The following is a 13689-nucleotide window of genomic DNA, read 5'->3' as shown; positions in this document are numbered from 1 at the left end:
ACTGGCAACAAGGATGCCTATTTCCCCCACTCTTTGAAGCAGCAGTCTTATGGCAAGGTGCTAGCAACACCACAGTTAATGCCGCAGTAGAGTTCTATTATAATTGCATCTGCAGATGTGGTCACATTAACCAACACTGCCATGTCAGACTTCCGCAGCTCAAGACATTCAGTTTGAAAATCAGAAGCTCCTTACATCAATGCGCTGTGTCGAATATAGGGGGTTTCCCACAATGCTGTCATATCTTCCTGCCTGGTGTATGACATGGTGTAAGGAATCCATCTGTAACAGTATGACCAATTTGTCAAGCAAACAAAAAAAGTGCCAAAAGAGTTATGTAAATGCTATATTTACTGCCCCAAACCCCATTAACTTCCTTTCTGTGATGTTTTAGTGTTTTGGTGTCCAGCTGGGCTGCACATTTATTCTCAATTTATAACTACTTATGTTGCTTTTCTGCATGTTACCAAAAGGAGATTGCTATTAGCACGATAAGGTTGTGTTTCTTTGTTTTTCTCTGGGCCCACAGATTTTGGGAAAAGAAATTTTAAAAAAGAAAAATTACCCACCAAGATCCCCTGGAGTGTATAGCAACATTTATTCTGCATGACTATACATGAGTATTACCTTTCCCTCTGAAATCCAGGAGAGAATATTAACATTACAGTAATGGGCGTTTAGGCCACGTTCAGGTAGTCCTTGACTTATGACCATTCATGACCGTTTTTCTAAGAACTGAAGTTACATCGTCACTGAAAAAAGTAACTTATGATTGGGTTCTTGCCTTTAGGCCCTTCACAGCATCCCTGCAGTCACACACTCAGAATTTGGGTGCTGGAAGTTCTGGTTCCAATTGCGATCATAGATCAAAGACCATCTATATCAGACATATCAAACTTGTGACGTCACGTGACATCGTGCAACATATCGGGACTCTTGCCGTTGCCAGCAATGGGGTGGGCGCAGCTTCCGCGTGATGCATCCGGCCTGCGGGGCGGCAGTTTGACATCCCTGATCTATATACTTATAAAAGTTCAGATCAGGCAGAAACTTATTTAGCCCAAAATGCAAATGGCAGGCCAGTTTGTAGCCCAGTACAGAAAAAAATCAAGTCCTTCCTTGTCCAAAGAAGCATTTGAAGATTTAGATCAGGTCAGAGACATAGGAAGCATTGAATTATGGGATAACCTGTCTTCTAGTAGCTGTACATTCAGGTAGTCCTTAACTTACAGCCACAATTGGGATCAGAAATCCAGTCGTAAGTCATTATAATCGAGGCTCCTATAAGTCGAGGCTCCTATATGACTAGAAGTGCTTTTCTGAAATTTCTCACTATTGTCATTAAGCAAATGCAGTGGATATTAAGCAAATTCATTCATTCAAAGGCTTTTTTTGCCAGAAACTGGCAAAAATTTCACAAATGGCAGTTGCATGATTCCGAAATGCCACAACCAATTGTAAACCTGTGACTGGTTGCCAAGTGCCCTACATGCCATTATATGACCAGGAGAAGGGGACCATTTACAGTGGCCAGGCGTGCTCTACAGGCACTTATTCTGTGGCTGTTATAAATGGGAATTGTCATGAAATGACTGGTAATAATTCAAGGACTATCTTTAGATATTTTACTGTAATGTCTTCAGGAAATCTTAAAATATGTTTATCTTACAATGGGCACCTGAATTCAAGTATTTATGGGGATTAAAATATTTATGGCTGCAGAGGATTGTTAACCTGACATAGTTCCACCTACCTGAGACTGCACATTGGCTCCCACTGGTGAATTCTGGTAAGAACTGAGTGACTGCAGGTTTATAAAGGAATCTCCAGAATTTGTCATTTTAAATGACCCAGAGGAACCTGAAGAGCAAAAAATAAGTTACCTAAAGTTATATGTGCCACCATTCATTTTCATGCACTCTGTCATAAATGATAGCCCATGCAGCTGTTGTGCTTGAAATCTGATTCCACAATCTATCACTTTCTATCATGCAGAGTACTCAAATTCTAGGGATTAGTGAACAGATCTCGACCAAATACAGTTCAGGTTATTTTATGAATCCAATTCAAGTTCTTCTCACTTTTTGATCCACCAATATACCTTCTCATTTACCAACCGAGTTGCCATCCAATAACTAGGTAGAAATGATCTAGGTAGTAATAAAATAAAATATTCCATGGCGCCCTTGTGAGTTTGATGTGCCATCTCACTCAGAAATGATGACATTAAATTATTACCTCAGATAAACCACTGCAATCTGTAGCTTTAGATGAGAGGGATGTGATTTTTTAGGAGAGGCTTTTAGGAAGACTTATGAGAGTCAATAAACTCACACATAAATCTACCCAGTTTAAAATATGCACTTTAAAAAAAAAACAAATACTACAGCATACAAGTCTGAGGAGTTTTCTCAAAGCATAAAAATCAGTGATCTATATTATGCAATAGCAGATACCCAAGTAATAACATATTACTACTGATAATAAGATATTACTAATAATGCGTAATATGTATAATCGATGCAAGGACTGGTGCACATTCCTAAGGCCTGATTGGGCTCGAGGGAGGGAGAGTGTTTCAGAACTTTGCCCAGCCAGGTTTCAGGTGTGGCATCAGGTGACTTCTCAGAGTAGGAAGAGGGCTGTGCCAATTGTCATCCATGCTTGTCATGTTAATTTCTATAATAGTAAAATCTAATATAAATAAATAACAAAAAGCAAATAGGAGTAAATAGAGAGGAAAAATCAAGAATAAAGAGGAAAGATATACAGAAATGGTTTCCAACTTTCATTATAACTATACAAATTTAGTAACTTTTTACCCTCTCTAAAGGTACAAACATTTGTCTCTTTATTGTATATTCCATCTATCTATAAATAAATCCATGTAACATCCTTTCAGTCCAGCAGAAAGTCCATAAACGGCAGCCAAAAGTAACAAAATATCTGGTTTCTTTAACCTTGATCAAATAAGCTAACTTTGTATTGCTTCCTTTTATTTCTAACAATTTTAATATATAGTTCATTCAAATATTGTCGTAGGATTTGGTTTATCTTCATTTTGTCTGTGTCCCATCACATTAACAGTTCTTCAATGCTTTACTCTTCTTTTGTAAATCCAATAAGAAAAAATTATCTACATTATTCAATTATTCGTATTTCCCTCTTAAAATTTAAACCCTTAGCCAGTTTCTATTGTAGATCCAGTAAAACATCCTTTTCTAAATCATTCTCTTTGCCCGTCAGTTGTAAAATCTACTTTCGACAGCACTTCTATCTTGTCAAATAAAATTTGTTCTATATGTCACTTCTTCAATAACATCTTTTGGACATCATTTATCCACAGAGCTAGACATCAATCATTACTGACATTGTTTATATTGTCAGTACTATTTTCTGATTCCATTCTTCAAAATTCTCTATTATTATTTATATTGTCATAACAACTTGCATTATCTTACAGCCTGCATATCTTTCCTCTACTTAAAATATTTAATCCCCTCTAAGGCAGAGGTCCTCAACCTCTGGGGCACCAGGGACCAGTTCTGTAGAGAAAGGTTTTTTCACAGACCAAGTGTGCATGGTTTTGTGTGCTGCCTGTATCCCACAGATGGGGCTTTGTTTGCTTGTGCGGACTGGTGGCTGGCATGTTGTGGCCCAGAACTGGTCCATGGATTGGGGGTTGGGACCACTGCTCTAGGGTTGGTTTTTGAAATCATGAAATTGTTTGTTAATCTGTAAAAACCAAAACAGCATCTATTTTCCAAAGAAGCTGTATTTTACATTTAATTCCAAAATCTTATTATAAAAGTTTAAGTATTCCAATTCTATCTGGACCCTTAGTACATGCGTAACTTTCTAAGAACAAAATCTTATTTGCTGTTTATTTCAGAATCTTTAAATTCTTATTTATTTATTTATTTTATTTATTTAAATAAAATAAATAAATAAATAAATTCTTAAGGCTATGAATAAAAGTTTTTCATTCAAGATTGAAGTCAAACTCACATATGTTTTAAAACTTGTTTTTCTGAAGGTCTCTAATAATGACCCAGATTGTTGGAGGCAATAAGCTGACTTTGTAATAATGCCACTGGGGGGGGCGAAAGCCCTAATAAGCAGACATATACATAGAATGAAGGCTATTGCTAAGCACATTGATTTGTGCTTTAGATTGTAAGCCGCCCTGAGTCTTCGGAGAAGGGCGGGATATAAATGGGATTTTTAAAAAAACTTAATAGTAAATGAGAAATATCCTAAATCAGGGGTTCCCAACCAGGGGTGCTCGTACCCCTTGGGGGGTGCGAGACGATATTTCAGGGCATGTGAAAACTTGGGTTTTCAAAATTATAGTGTATATGCATAATTTGTTGCCGTTATTTTGAATATTTGTAAGGGGTGTGAGAATATATCAGAAGTGTTCCAGGGGTATGGGGTATAGAAAAGGTTGGGAACCGTTGTCCTAAATAATTAGAAACTGAGGTTTGAGAATTTAGTATCCTTTAAAAGTCTGTGCCACAGTTGCAAGCAAGGTGGTTAATCCCATCATCTCCTGATAAGGGAAAACCCCTATCCTGCAGTCTCCTTGCAGGGTGAAGCCATAGGAGTACGTATAGGTGATCTCCCATCCTCTCCTTAGGCAGAAAATTGAAAGGAACCAGTCTCCTTGCTGGTTCCTTAGCCTTTGCCACCTCTGTTGGCTCTGCTTTTACAGAGCCATCTTCAGTTAAGCATACCGCCCCCTCAAAGTTTTTAATGGGTGCTGCCCCACTGATTACTGGATATGAGATCTGTTTATTAAATTGGTCTCTATGGATCAGCTGGAATTCTTGCTTTCATACCAGCCTCCCTGAACATGGCAACCTCCCTACCCGAGCTCCTTGACCGTATAACCATTGGCAGTGGAGTTTCCTAGACTTAGGGTCCTGAGCCTTCCAACTGCCTTCAAGTTGGGCTCTGATATGGCTTGGGAGTTCATGACCGTTATGACAGGAATGGGCTTGGACCAGGTAATCCAGGGCCTGACACATGACAGTCACATGCCCAATCTGGTTTTTCTGTTAAGAGCATTGGCAGTGTGATCTAGTTTTGAGGGAGCTTTCAGTTGCTCTGCCTGGCACAGGGAGGCCCTGCTCACAGTCACTATGCTTTAGTCACCTCTCATATGGATTACTGAGATGTGTTCTACATGTGGCTGCTCTTGAAGCCTATACAGAAGCTTCAACTGGTTCAACTGGCAGGAACAGCCAACACCCCAGAAGACAAGCTCAGGATCCAAAAACATCTTGACAAACTTGAATCATGGGCCCTGATCCAACAAAATGATTTTTTTATGTGGAGAAAAGCAAAGTTTGACATTTAGGCAGGAAAAATCAAAGGTACAAGTACAGATTGGGCGAGACCTGACTCAAAAACAGTAACTGTGAGAGGGACCTTGGAGTCCTAGTGGACAATCACTTGACTATGGGCCAGCAGTGTGCTGCAGCAGCCAAAAAAGCTAATACAATCCTGGGTTGTATAAACAGAGGCATAGAATCAAGTTCATGTGAAGTATTAGTACCGCTTTATAAAACCCTAGTAAGACCACACCTGGAATACTGCAACCAATTTTGGTCACCATACTACAAAAAACATGTTGAAACTTTGGGAAAAGTTCAGAGAAGAATAACTAAAATGACCAGAGGCCTGGAGACTAAAACATATGAAGAACGGCTGCGGGACTTGGGTTTGGGTAGTCTAAAGAAGAAATAGGGGAGACATGATAGCAGTATTCCAGTATTTGAGGGGATGCCACAAAGAAGAGGGCGTCAAACTATTCTCCAAAAAACCAGAGTGCAGGACAAGAAACAATGGTTGGAAACTGACCAAAGAGAGAAGCAACCTGGAATTAAGGAGAAACTCCCTAAGAGTGAGGACAATTAACCAGTGGAACAGTTTACCTTCAGAAATCGTGGGCGCTCCATCACTGGAGGTTTTTAAGAAGAGACTAGACAGTCACTTGCCTGAAATGGTATATAGTTAATATAGTTTTAATTTAGTTTTTTGTTTAGTTCTTGTTATTAGTGTTTACCTTGAATACCAACTGACTCAAAGATGTTAGGAGCTGAAATTGCTTCAATCAATTTTAATTCACTCAGAAGAGTGCTTATACTAGAGATCTTGATTTTTTTTTCCATTATTATATCCTAACGTAAAGCAACTAGAAAGGCTGAAAACAACAACAAAAGAACGTAACCATATAGTGTGTTTCTAGGCCACTTGCAAAAACACCAGGTTGATTCACTCATTTGTTTTCAGTGTCTGAAGTAGTGTTAAGTTTTTTATTGCTGGTTTCCCCAGCAGATGTCCTTCTTTAACTGCAGCCTTTCTATACTCACCAGAATTTGGGGTTGGGGGAGAGCTTGTTTGGTTCCCTTGAGCCACCACATTGGTAGCATCCACTGCTGTTTTGGCTGCATAAATATTGGCCTCTTCCTGGAATTTTCCCATATTTTTCTTGTAGCGGATTCTCTTGTTACCAAACCAGTTGGAGACCTGTAATACAATAGTAACTCTATTAGAATGTAAACAAATCACCCTATCTCATCAGCTAGTATTATCTTTAAAGGGTAGGAAGAAGGCTACTATGAAGGTGAACAAAATACAGTAATCCTTAAATTTCTACGGCATCAAGCCAGGTGAAGTTTGGTTTAGTGGTTAAAGTGCTGCCCTACAAACCGGAAAACTGAATTATAGTCCCACCTTAGGCAGGAAAAACTAGTTTGGTGGGTTTGGGCCAGTCACTCTCAGTCAATTCATCTCACAGAATTATTGTTATGAGAAAAACAGGAGGAAGGAGTATTTGGTAGGGAGGCCGCTTTGAGTTGTGTATGTGTGTGTATATGTCTCTCTCTCTCTCTCTCTCTCTCTCTCTCTCTCTCTCTCTCTCTCTCTCTCTCTCTCTCTCTCTCTCTCTCTCTCTCTCACACACACACACACACACACACACAGAGGATAAAAATAAATACCCCCCCTCCACATTTATTTAAAGGATCAGAAATCCTTTAGCAGAAACATGAATTTGTGTTTTATAAAATCTTTCTAAAACAAGATATTAAAAACTCCTATGACAAATCTTGAGCTTAATTTTTATTTTTGTTATTGTGCTATATACCACCTGCTCAGAAAAAATGCCTGTGCTGTATACCAATAAAATCCATATGAGAAATATATTATCTCCCATGATATAAAAAAGTAACACAATAAAATGGTATCCAATTAGGTAAGAGCAATTGAAAACTTATTAAATGACAATTTAAAAAAACCCAGCTGAATATAAAAAGCTGATAAAAAAACACAGAAAATACATCTGATTAATATACTCTGATATCTCAAGTACATTAAAATATTTGATTAAGTAGAAATGACTTCATGTGCATTTAAGTTATTAACAAGGGAACTAGATGAATTTCCTTTGGAATTGAGCTCAAAAGGCATACAGAGCCATTCTGAATGCACAATCATGTGGCAAGGTAGAACGATTAAAAAGAAGGAACCGAACAGAGACCTGTGTCTGGCAATAATATAACAATATCTAGGACAGAATTCTATTGCCTTTGTCGTCATAATTCTAATTCTGTGAAATTTGATTTAAAATTATTAAGTTATAAAATCATGACCAAGAAAAATACTGAATTAAAGATCCAAGTAGGGAATTTAGATAATTTTTTAAATTCAAACAAAAGCCATACTAATAGTTTACCCATTAATATACAATTCAACAAAAGTAGAAGTAGCCATGCTGGCCAAGGAAAAAAAAGGAATTTGAAACTCCCTATTAAAAAGGACCTTTATTAGTTTGATTCAAAATTACAAAAAACATGTGAGTTTTCAGGAACTGTCTGTCATATATATCTTATAAAGAAATGTGCGAGTAGCATGAAAATATGACATGCCAATTACATACTATCAGGTGAAGAGACGGTATCAGATTGTATCAGGGCTTCCCCAAGGTTGCTGGGATGAGGAAACCTTATTGGTCCCTTATTTTTGGAAATCAGAAATCCATCTGTTTTCATCTACACAGCCTACCTGTGAGACCGTAATGCCTCCTTTCTTTGCTAGTTCTTCTTTGGCTTCTTCACTGGGGTAAGGATTACTCAGATGAGAATAAAAATATTCATTCAATACTTCTGTTGCCTGCTTGCTGAAGTTACGTCGCTTTCGCCTGAGAATACATTGGAATTATTCATAAAGCCTAGTGGGCTACTGTCAGTTAAGCTAAATATTTATTTGTTTGTTAAATTTAGTTAACTTGCCATGGGCTACTCTACACAGCTTACAATGATAAAAAGGAAGAAGTGAAAAGAGTGTGAACAGAAGAGAGAAATAAAATAAACAATGAAAAATAACACAAGAAATACAACTATATGATTACCAAAAAAAGAAAGATGAATAAGTAGAGAGCAGAGAATGGGAGGTGGGGGGTGGGAGATGGAATCTGCCGTCAATCCAGCAGCCATCTCCAGCATGGAACTCCCTCATTTGGAGCCCAAACCACTCGGCACAGCCGGATCTTTAAGCTCTTGTGGAAGGATAGGAGGCTTATAATTAAAATAAAATATAAGCTATCCCAGGAGCTGGAGGAAATGTCAGTCAAGATTATAGGAGAATTATGAAAAACTTGAGCATCCTGATCAAACCACGGGGTAACTGCTCTTGCTTAAGCTTTCCAAAATATCATTTATACTATAGCAAAAATTAAAATATAAATGCAAAAATATAAGCAATATAACTTTCATGGCTTTAGCTGAATAGAAATATAAAAAGGGAGCATGCTATAATTAAAAGCTGAAAGTAAAAGTACAGTCAAAATTACTGTTATACACACATTAAACAGTACTCCCAAAATGATCTATGAGTATAAACACAGTATCACTAAATCCTAAGAATTCTCCAAATTTTAAGATATATAATTCAAGATTAAAAACATTAATAAGATTCATACCACAACTGCCACACAGACTACCTAGTGTTCATGAGTTTCATATCTAGTTCCCATCCCATCCATTATAACTCTGTTCTACCCTTAACAGGATCCTAAAGAACAAATTGGCAGCAAGTTGCAGCCATGGCTTTTGGGGGGGAGGCTTTGCACAGATTCGCCTATTGCACCTTTTCCTGGACCAAGCGGGCTCATCCATACGTTGATCATCTCCCATTTGGATTATTGCAATACATTCTACACTAACAATCACCTGGAACTTCCAACTGGTCCAGAATGCAGCAGCACACATGGTAATGGGTGCCCCTAAGTTTGCATATATAATGCCTCTGTTGCATGAGGCATTGCATATGCAATGTGGAACATGTGAAAGGTGTCCAGTACCTTTCCATGTGCAATTCAAGGTGCTAGTCATCACCTTCAAAGCCCTATATGGCACGGGGCCAGGTTACATGTGGGACTGCCGTGTCCTAAGGGCATCTTCCCATCATACCAGGTCAGATAGGGTGTGCACGCTCCTTGATCCTAAATACTGCCATCTGATGGGAGCTAAGAAGCATACCTCTGCTATACGAAACACTCTACCCCTGAGGTTCAGCAGCTTTCACCCTTCTAACCTTCCATAAAACTTTGAAGACCTGCCTTTTCGACCAAGCCCTGGAACAAGAGACTATATGATTAGCACTAGGTTTTTGTTGTTTTTAATGTGTTTACAGTTATCTTTTAAGATTTTTATGTTATTTTACCTTTGTTAAATTTAGTTAACTTGCCTGGGAGATGCCCATAGTTGATTATAAGATGGGTTATGTACAAAGTAAACACAGGGCCGGTCATAAAGGACTCAAATGTCTATACACCAACACAAAGAGTATGAACAATAAATAGGGTGAATTAGAAATTCAGGTAAATGAGGGCAGATGTGATATTGTTGCCTGCCTGGTGAGATGAAACCCACAAATGGAACACACAGCTAGAGGAATTTAAATTATTTAAAAGAAACAGAGCAAATAACAGAGGAGGTAGAGTTGCTCTCTAGGTAAGAAATAACTACATCTCTACAGAAATAGAGCACAACAATGATGAAAACTGTCTTGAATGCATTTGGGTCAATATAAAAGGGGGGGAAATGACATTGCCATAGTTGTATACTATAAGCAACCCAAGCAAACAGATGATATAGATGAACTTTTTGCTAGTCAGTTAACTAAGGTAGGTAGGAAGCACATCACAATAGTAATGGGGGACTTTAATTAAGGGACGCGGTGGCTCAGTGGGTTAGGACGCTGAGCTTGTCGGTCAGAAGGTCGGCAAGTTTGGCGGGTCGAATCCCGAGTGCTGCGTAACAGAGTAAGCGCCTGTTACTCGTCCCAGCTCCTGCCAACCTAGCAGTTTGAAAGCATGTAAAAATGCAAGTAGAAAAATAGGGACCACTACGGTGGGAAGGTAACAGCGTTCCATGCGCCTTTGGCGTCTAGTCATGCCAGCCACATGACCACGGAGACGTCCTCGGACAAGCCCTAGCTCTTCGGCTTTGAAACAAGAGATGAGCACCGGCCCCTAGATTCGGAAACGACTACCACACATTGTGCGGGGGAACCTTTACCTTTACCTTTAATTATCCTGACATCAACTGGGAGACAAACTCTGCACCAAGTGGAAGATCAGACTCCTGACAAACCTAGCAGACAACTTTCTCTCCCAAAAAGTAGAGAAGGGAACTAGGAGATCAGCCATACTGGACTTAATTCTCACTACCAGAGTTGAAATGATAGAAAGTGTTGAAGCTACAGGAACCTTGTGGGGGGAGTGATCATGCAATATTGTTGCATAAAGAACTCTCTGATCAATTGAAAAACAAAAAGTTTAAGTATAAAAAAATGGAAAGAGGGGCACATAACTAAGGCAGAATATGAGCAAATAGCCCGAGCCTGCAAAGATGAAATAAGGAAAGCAAAGGCTCAAAATGAACTAAGGCTTGCAACGAAAGTAAAAAATAACAACAAAAAAAGCTTCTTTCAACATGTAAAAAACAAGAAAAAAGTTAAGGAAATGATTGGTCCATTAGTGGAAGAAAGTGGCAAGAAGGTGACAAGCAACAGGGAGAAAGCAGAACTATTTAACTTGTTTTTTGCATCCGTCTTTACACAAAGGGAAAAAACAGTCTGACTCTAACCTATCAAAATAGTACCATAAAAAACAGATTAGAAACTGGTAAGTGAGCACCTGTCCACCCTAGACAAGTTCAAATCAACAGGACCAGATGGATTACATCCCAAGGTTCTGAAAGAACTGGCAGATGTGATCTCAGAACCACTGAACTATCCTGAAGTACTAGGGAAACGTTCTTTAAAAAAGGAAAAACAATGGATTCAGGAAACTACAGACCTATCAGCCTGACCTCAATACCTGAGAAGATTCTGGAAAAGATAATCAAGCAACGAATCAATGAACACCTAGAGGCATACAAAGTCAGTACCAAAAGCCAACATGGGTTTGTCAAAAACAGATCACACCATTTGCATTTTTGCATTCTTTGACCAGGTGACAAAATTAGTGCACCAGAAGAATGTTGTGGATATAATTTACTTGGACTTTAGTAAGGCATAAGATAGAAGAATGTGGGTTAGAAAGCATTAGCACCAGATGGATTTGTAGCTGGCTGACCGGCCATACTCAGCATGCGGTCCTCAATGTAACTGCATCTACATGGAGGGAAGTGTGTAGTGGAGTGCCCCAGGGGCTCAGTCCTGGGCCCACTGCTCTTCAATATCTTTGTCAATGATTTGGATGAGGAGATAGATGGGGAACTCATTAAATTTGCAGACAACACCAAGCTGGCAGGAATAGCCAACACTCCAGAAGATAGGTTTAAGATACAGAAGGATCTTGACAGACTTGAACAATGGACACTATCTAACAAAATGAAATTCAATGGTGAAAAAAGTAAGGTTCTACATTTAGGCAAGAAAAATCAAATGCACAGGTACAATATAGGTGGTATCAGAGTCCCAGTGGACAATCATTTAAATATGAGCCAGCAGTGTGCTGCAGCTGCCAAAAAAGCCAACACAGTGCTGGGCTGCATTAACCAAGGATAGATTCAAAATCACGTGAAATGTCAATACCACTTTATAACGCCTTGGTAAGTCCACAGTTGGAAACTGCATCCAGTTTTGATCACCATGATGTAAAAAAGATGTTGAGACTCTAGAAAGAGTACAGAGAAGAGCAACAAAGATGGTTAGGGGACTGGAAGCTAAAACATAAGGAACGATTGCTGGAATTGGGTTTGTCTAGTTTAATGAAGAGAAGGACAAGGGGTGACAAGATAGCCGTGTACCAATATCTCAGGCGTTGCCACAATGAAGAGGGAGTCAAGCTATTCTCCAAAACACCTGAAGGCAGGACAAGAAGCAACGGATGGAACTAGTGAAGGAGAGAAGCAACCTAGAACTAAGGAGAAACTTCCTGATAGTTAGAACAATTAACCAGTGGAACAACCTGCCTCCAGAACTTGTGAATGCTCCAACATTGGAAGCTTTTAAGAAGAGACTGGACAACCATTTGTCTGAAATGATATATGGTTTCCTGCCTGAGCAGGGGGTTGGACTAGAAGACCTTCAAGGTCCCTTCCAACTCTATTGTTGTTGTTGTTTTAAATAAATAAAAATAAATAAAATCTTAATGTGCTCATGTAATTAGCAACTGGTAGCAACTGATAAAAAGGATTCTCAAAAACCTTATGAAAACTATGAAAAGTTCAAAGTTGACAGCATTGTTCTAACTCAATGCTGTGTGCAAACATGGCAAATATAATTCAACTGCCAATGTTCATATAATCTCAGGTATTCACCATTAGTGTGCTTAATCATGAAATCTGTTAATTGCACACACCCCCAAGCTTCGAGTATCATTACTGTTGAACCTGAAATTTAGAGCATAAATAAGCTTAAACAATGATTAGGAACATAGTTTATTTTCTGTATTACCAATATGGCCTGGTGTTAACTCACCTTATGTGCCTACTGTAAAAACACTTATAATGTTTTATATTATCAGTATCTTGGACACAGGAAATAATCTTGATCATGTATTACCTTGCATCAAGAAATCTTGAACGCAAAATCATCACTGCCTCGCACGTACTTTGTTTCAGCTGCATCTGTATGGTGCTGAATTTTCCATGAATTATATTCACCATACGCTCTATTTCTTTGGGCGAGATTGGCCTTGTTCTACTCTGTTCCCGAAGGAGGTTCATAACATGAGTGGTGAACTCACTGCAGGCCTGAAAACAAGTATAAAATAAGCACATTTAACTGAAGCAAAAGGTCCCTTGAGTCAGATCTGACTGCATGACTATAGGTAGTCCTCTATCATTGACCACAATTGATCCCCAAATTTCTGTTGCTAAGCAAGACAGTTGTTCAGTGAGTTTTGCCCATTTTACAACCTTTTTTTGTCACAGTTGTTAAGCGAGTATCACTTCCCCCACTGACTTTGGATGTTGGGAGCTGGGTGGGAAAGTTACAAATGGTGATCGCATGATCTGAGAGTGTAACTGTCATAAATACATGCCAGTTGCCAAGTGTCCAAATTTTGATCACGTGACCATCGGGATGGTGCAACATCATAAATGTGGAAACTGGTTATGTCACTTTTTTCAGAGCCATTTTAACTTCAAAAGGCCACTAAAAGAAGGGTTG

At 38.8% G+C, this 13689-nt stretch overlaps 1 protein-coding gene across 4 annotated transcripts in view; it reads right to left on the bottom strand.

The window, feature by feature from the left end:
• Positions 1-13689, bottom strand: part of PBX4 (PBX homeobox 4) — a 57889-nt gene that overhangs the window by 2674 nt on the left and 41526 nt on the right. The window contains exons 4-8 of one of the 4 annotated variants that reach the window (XM_081319903.1): positions 13081-13271; positions 8071-8206; positions 6378-6534; positions 1754-1860; positions 196-282 (exon numbers count right to left, since the gene is read on the bottom strand). In XM_081319903.1, the coding sequence (XP_081176029.1) occupies positions 196-282; positions 1754-1860; positions 6378-6534; positions 8071-8206; positions 13081-13271 (678 nt within the window). The other 3 variants (XM_081319904.1, XM_081319905.1, XM_081319906.1) reach the window with 3 other exon arrangements.

The sequence above is a fragment of the Vipera berus genome, assembly GCF_964194415.1.
Source record: "Vipera berus genome assembly, chromosome: 2".
Classification (NCBI taxonomy): Eukaryota; Metazoa; Chordata; class Lepidosauria; order Squamata; family Viperidae; genus Vipera; species Vipera berus.
Note: the sequence above shows the minus strand (reverse complement) of the source record. Positions and strands in the feature narration are given on the sequence as shown.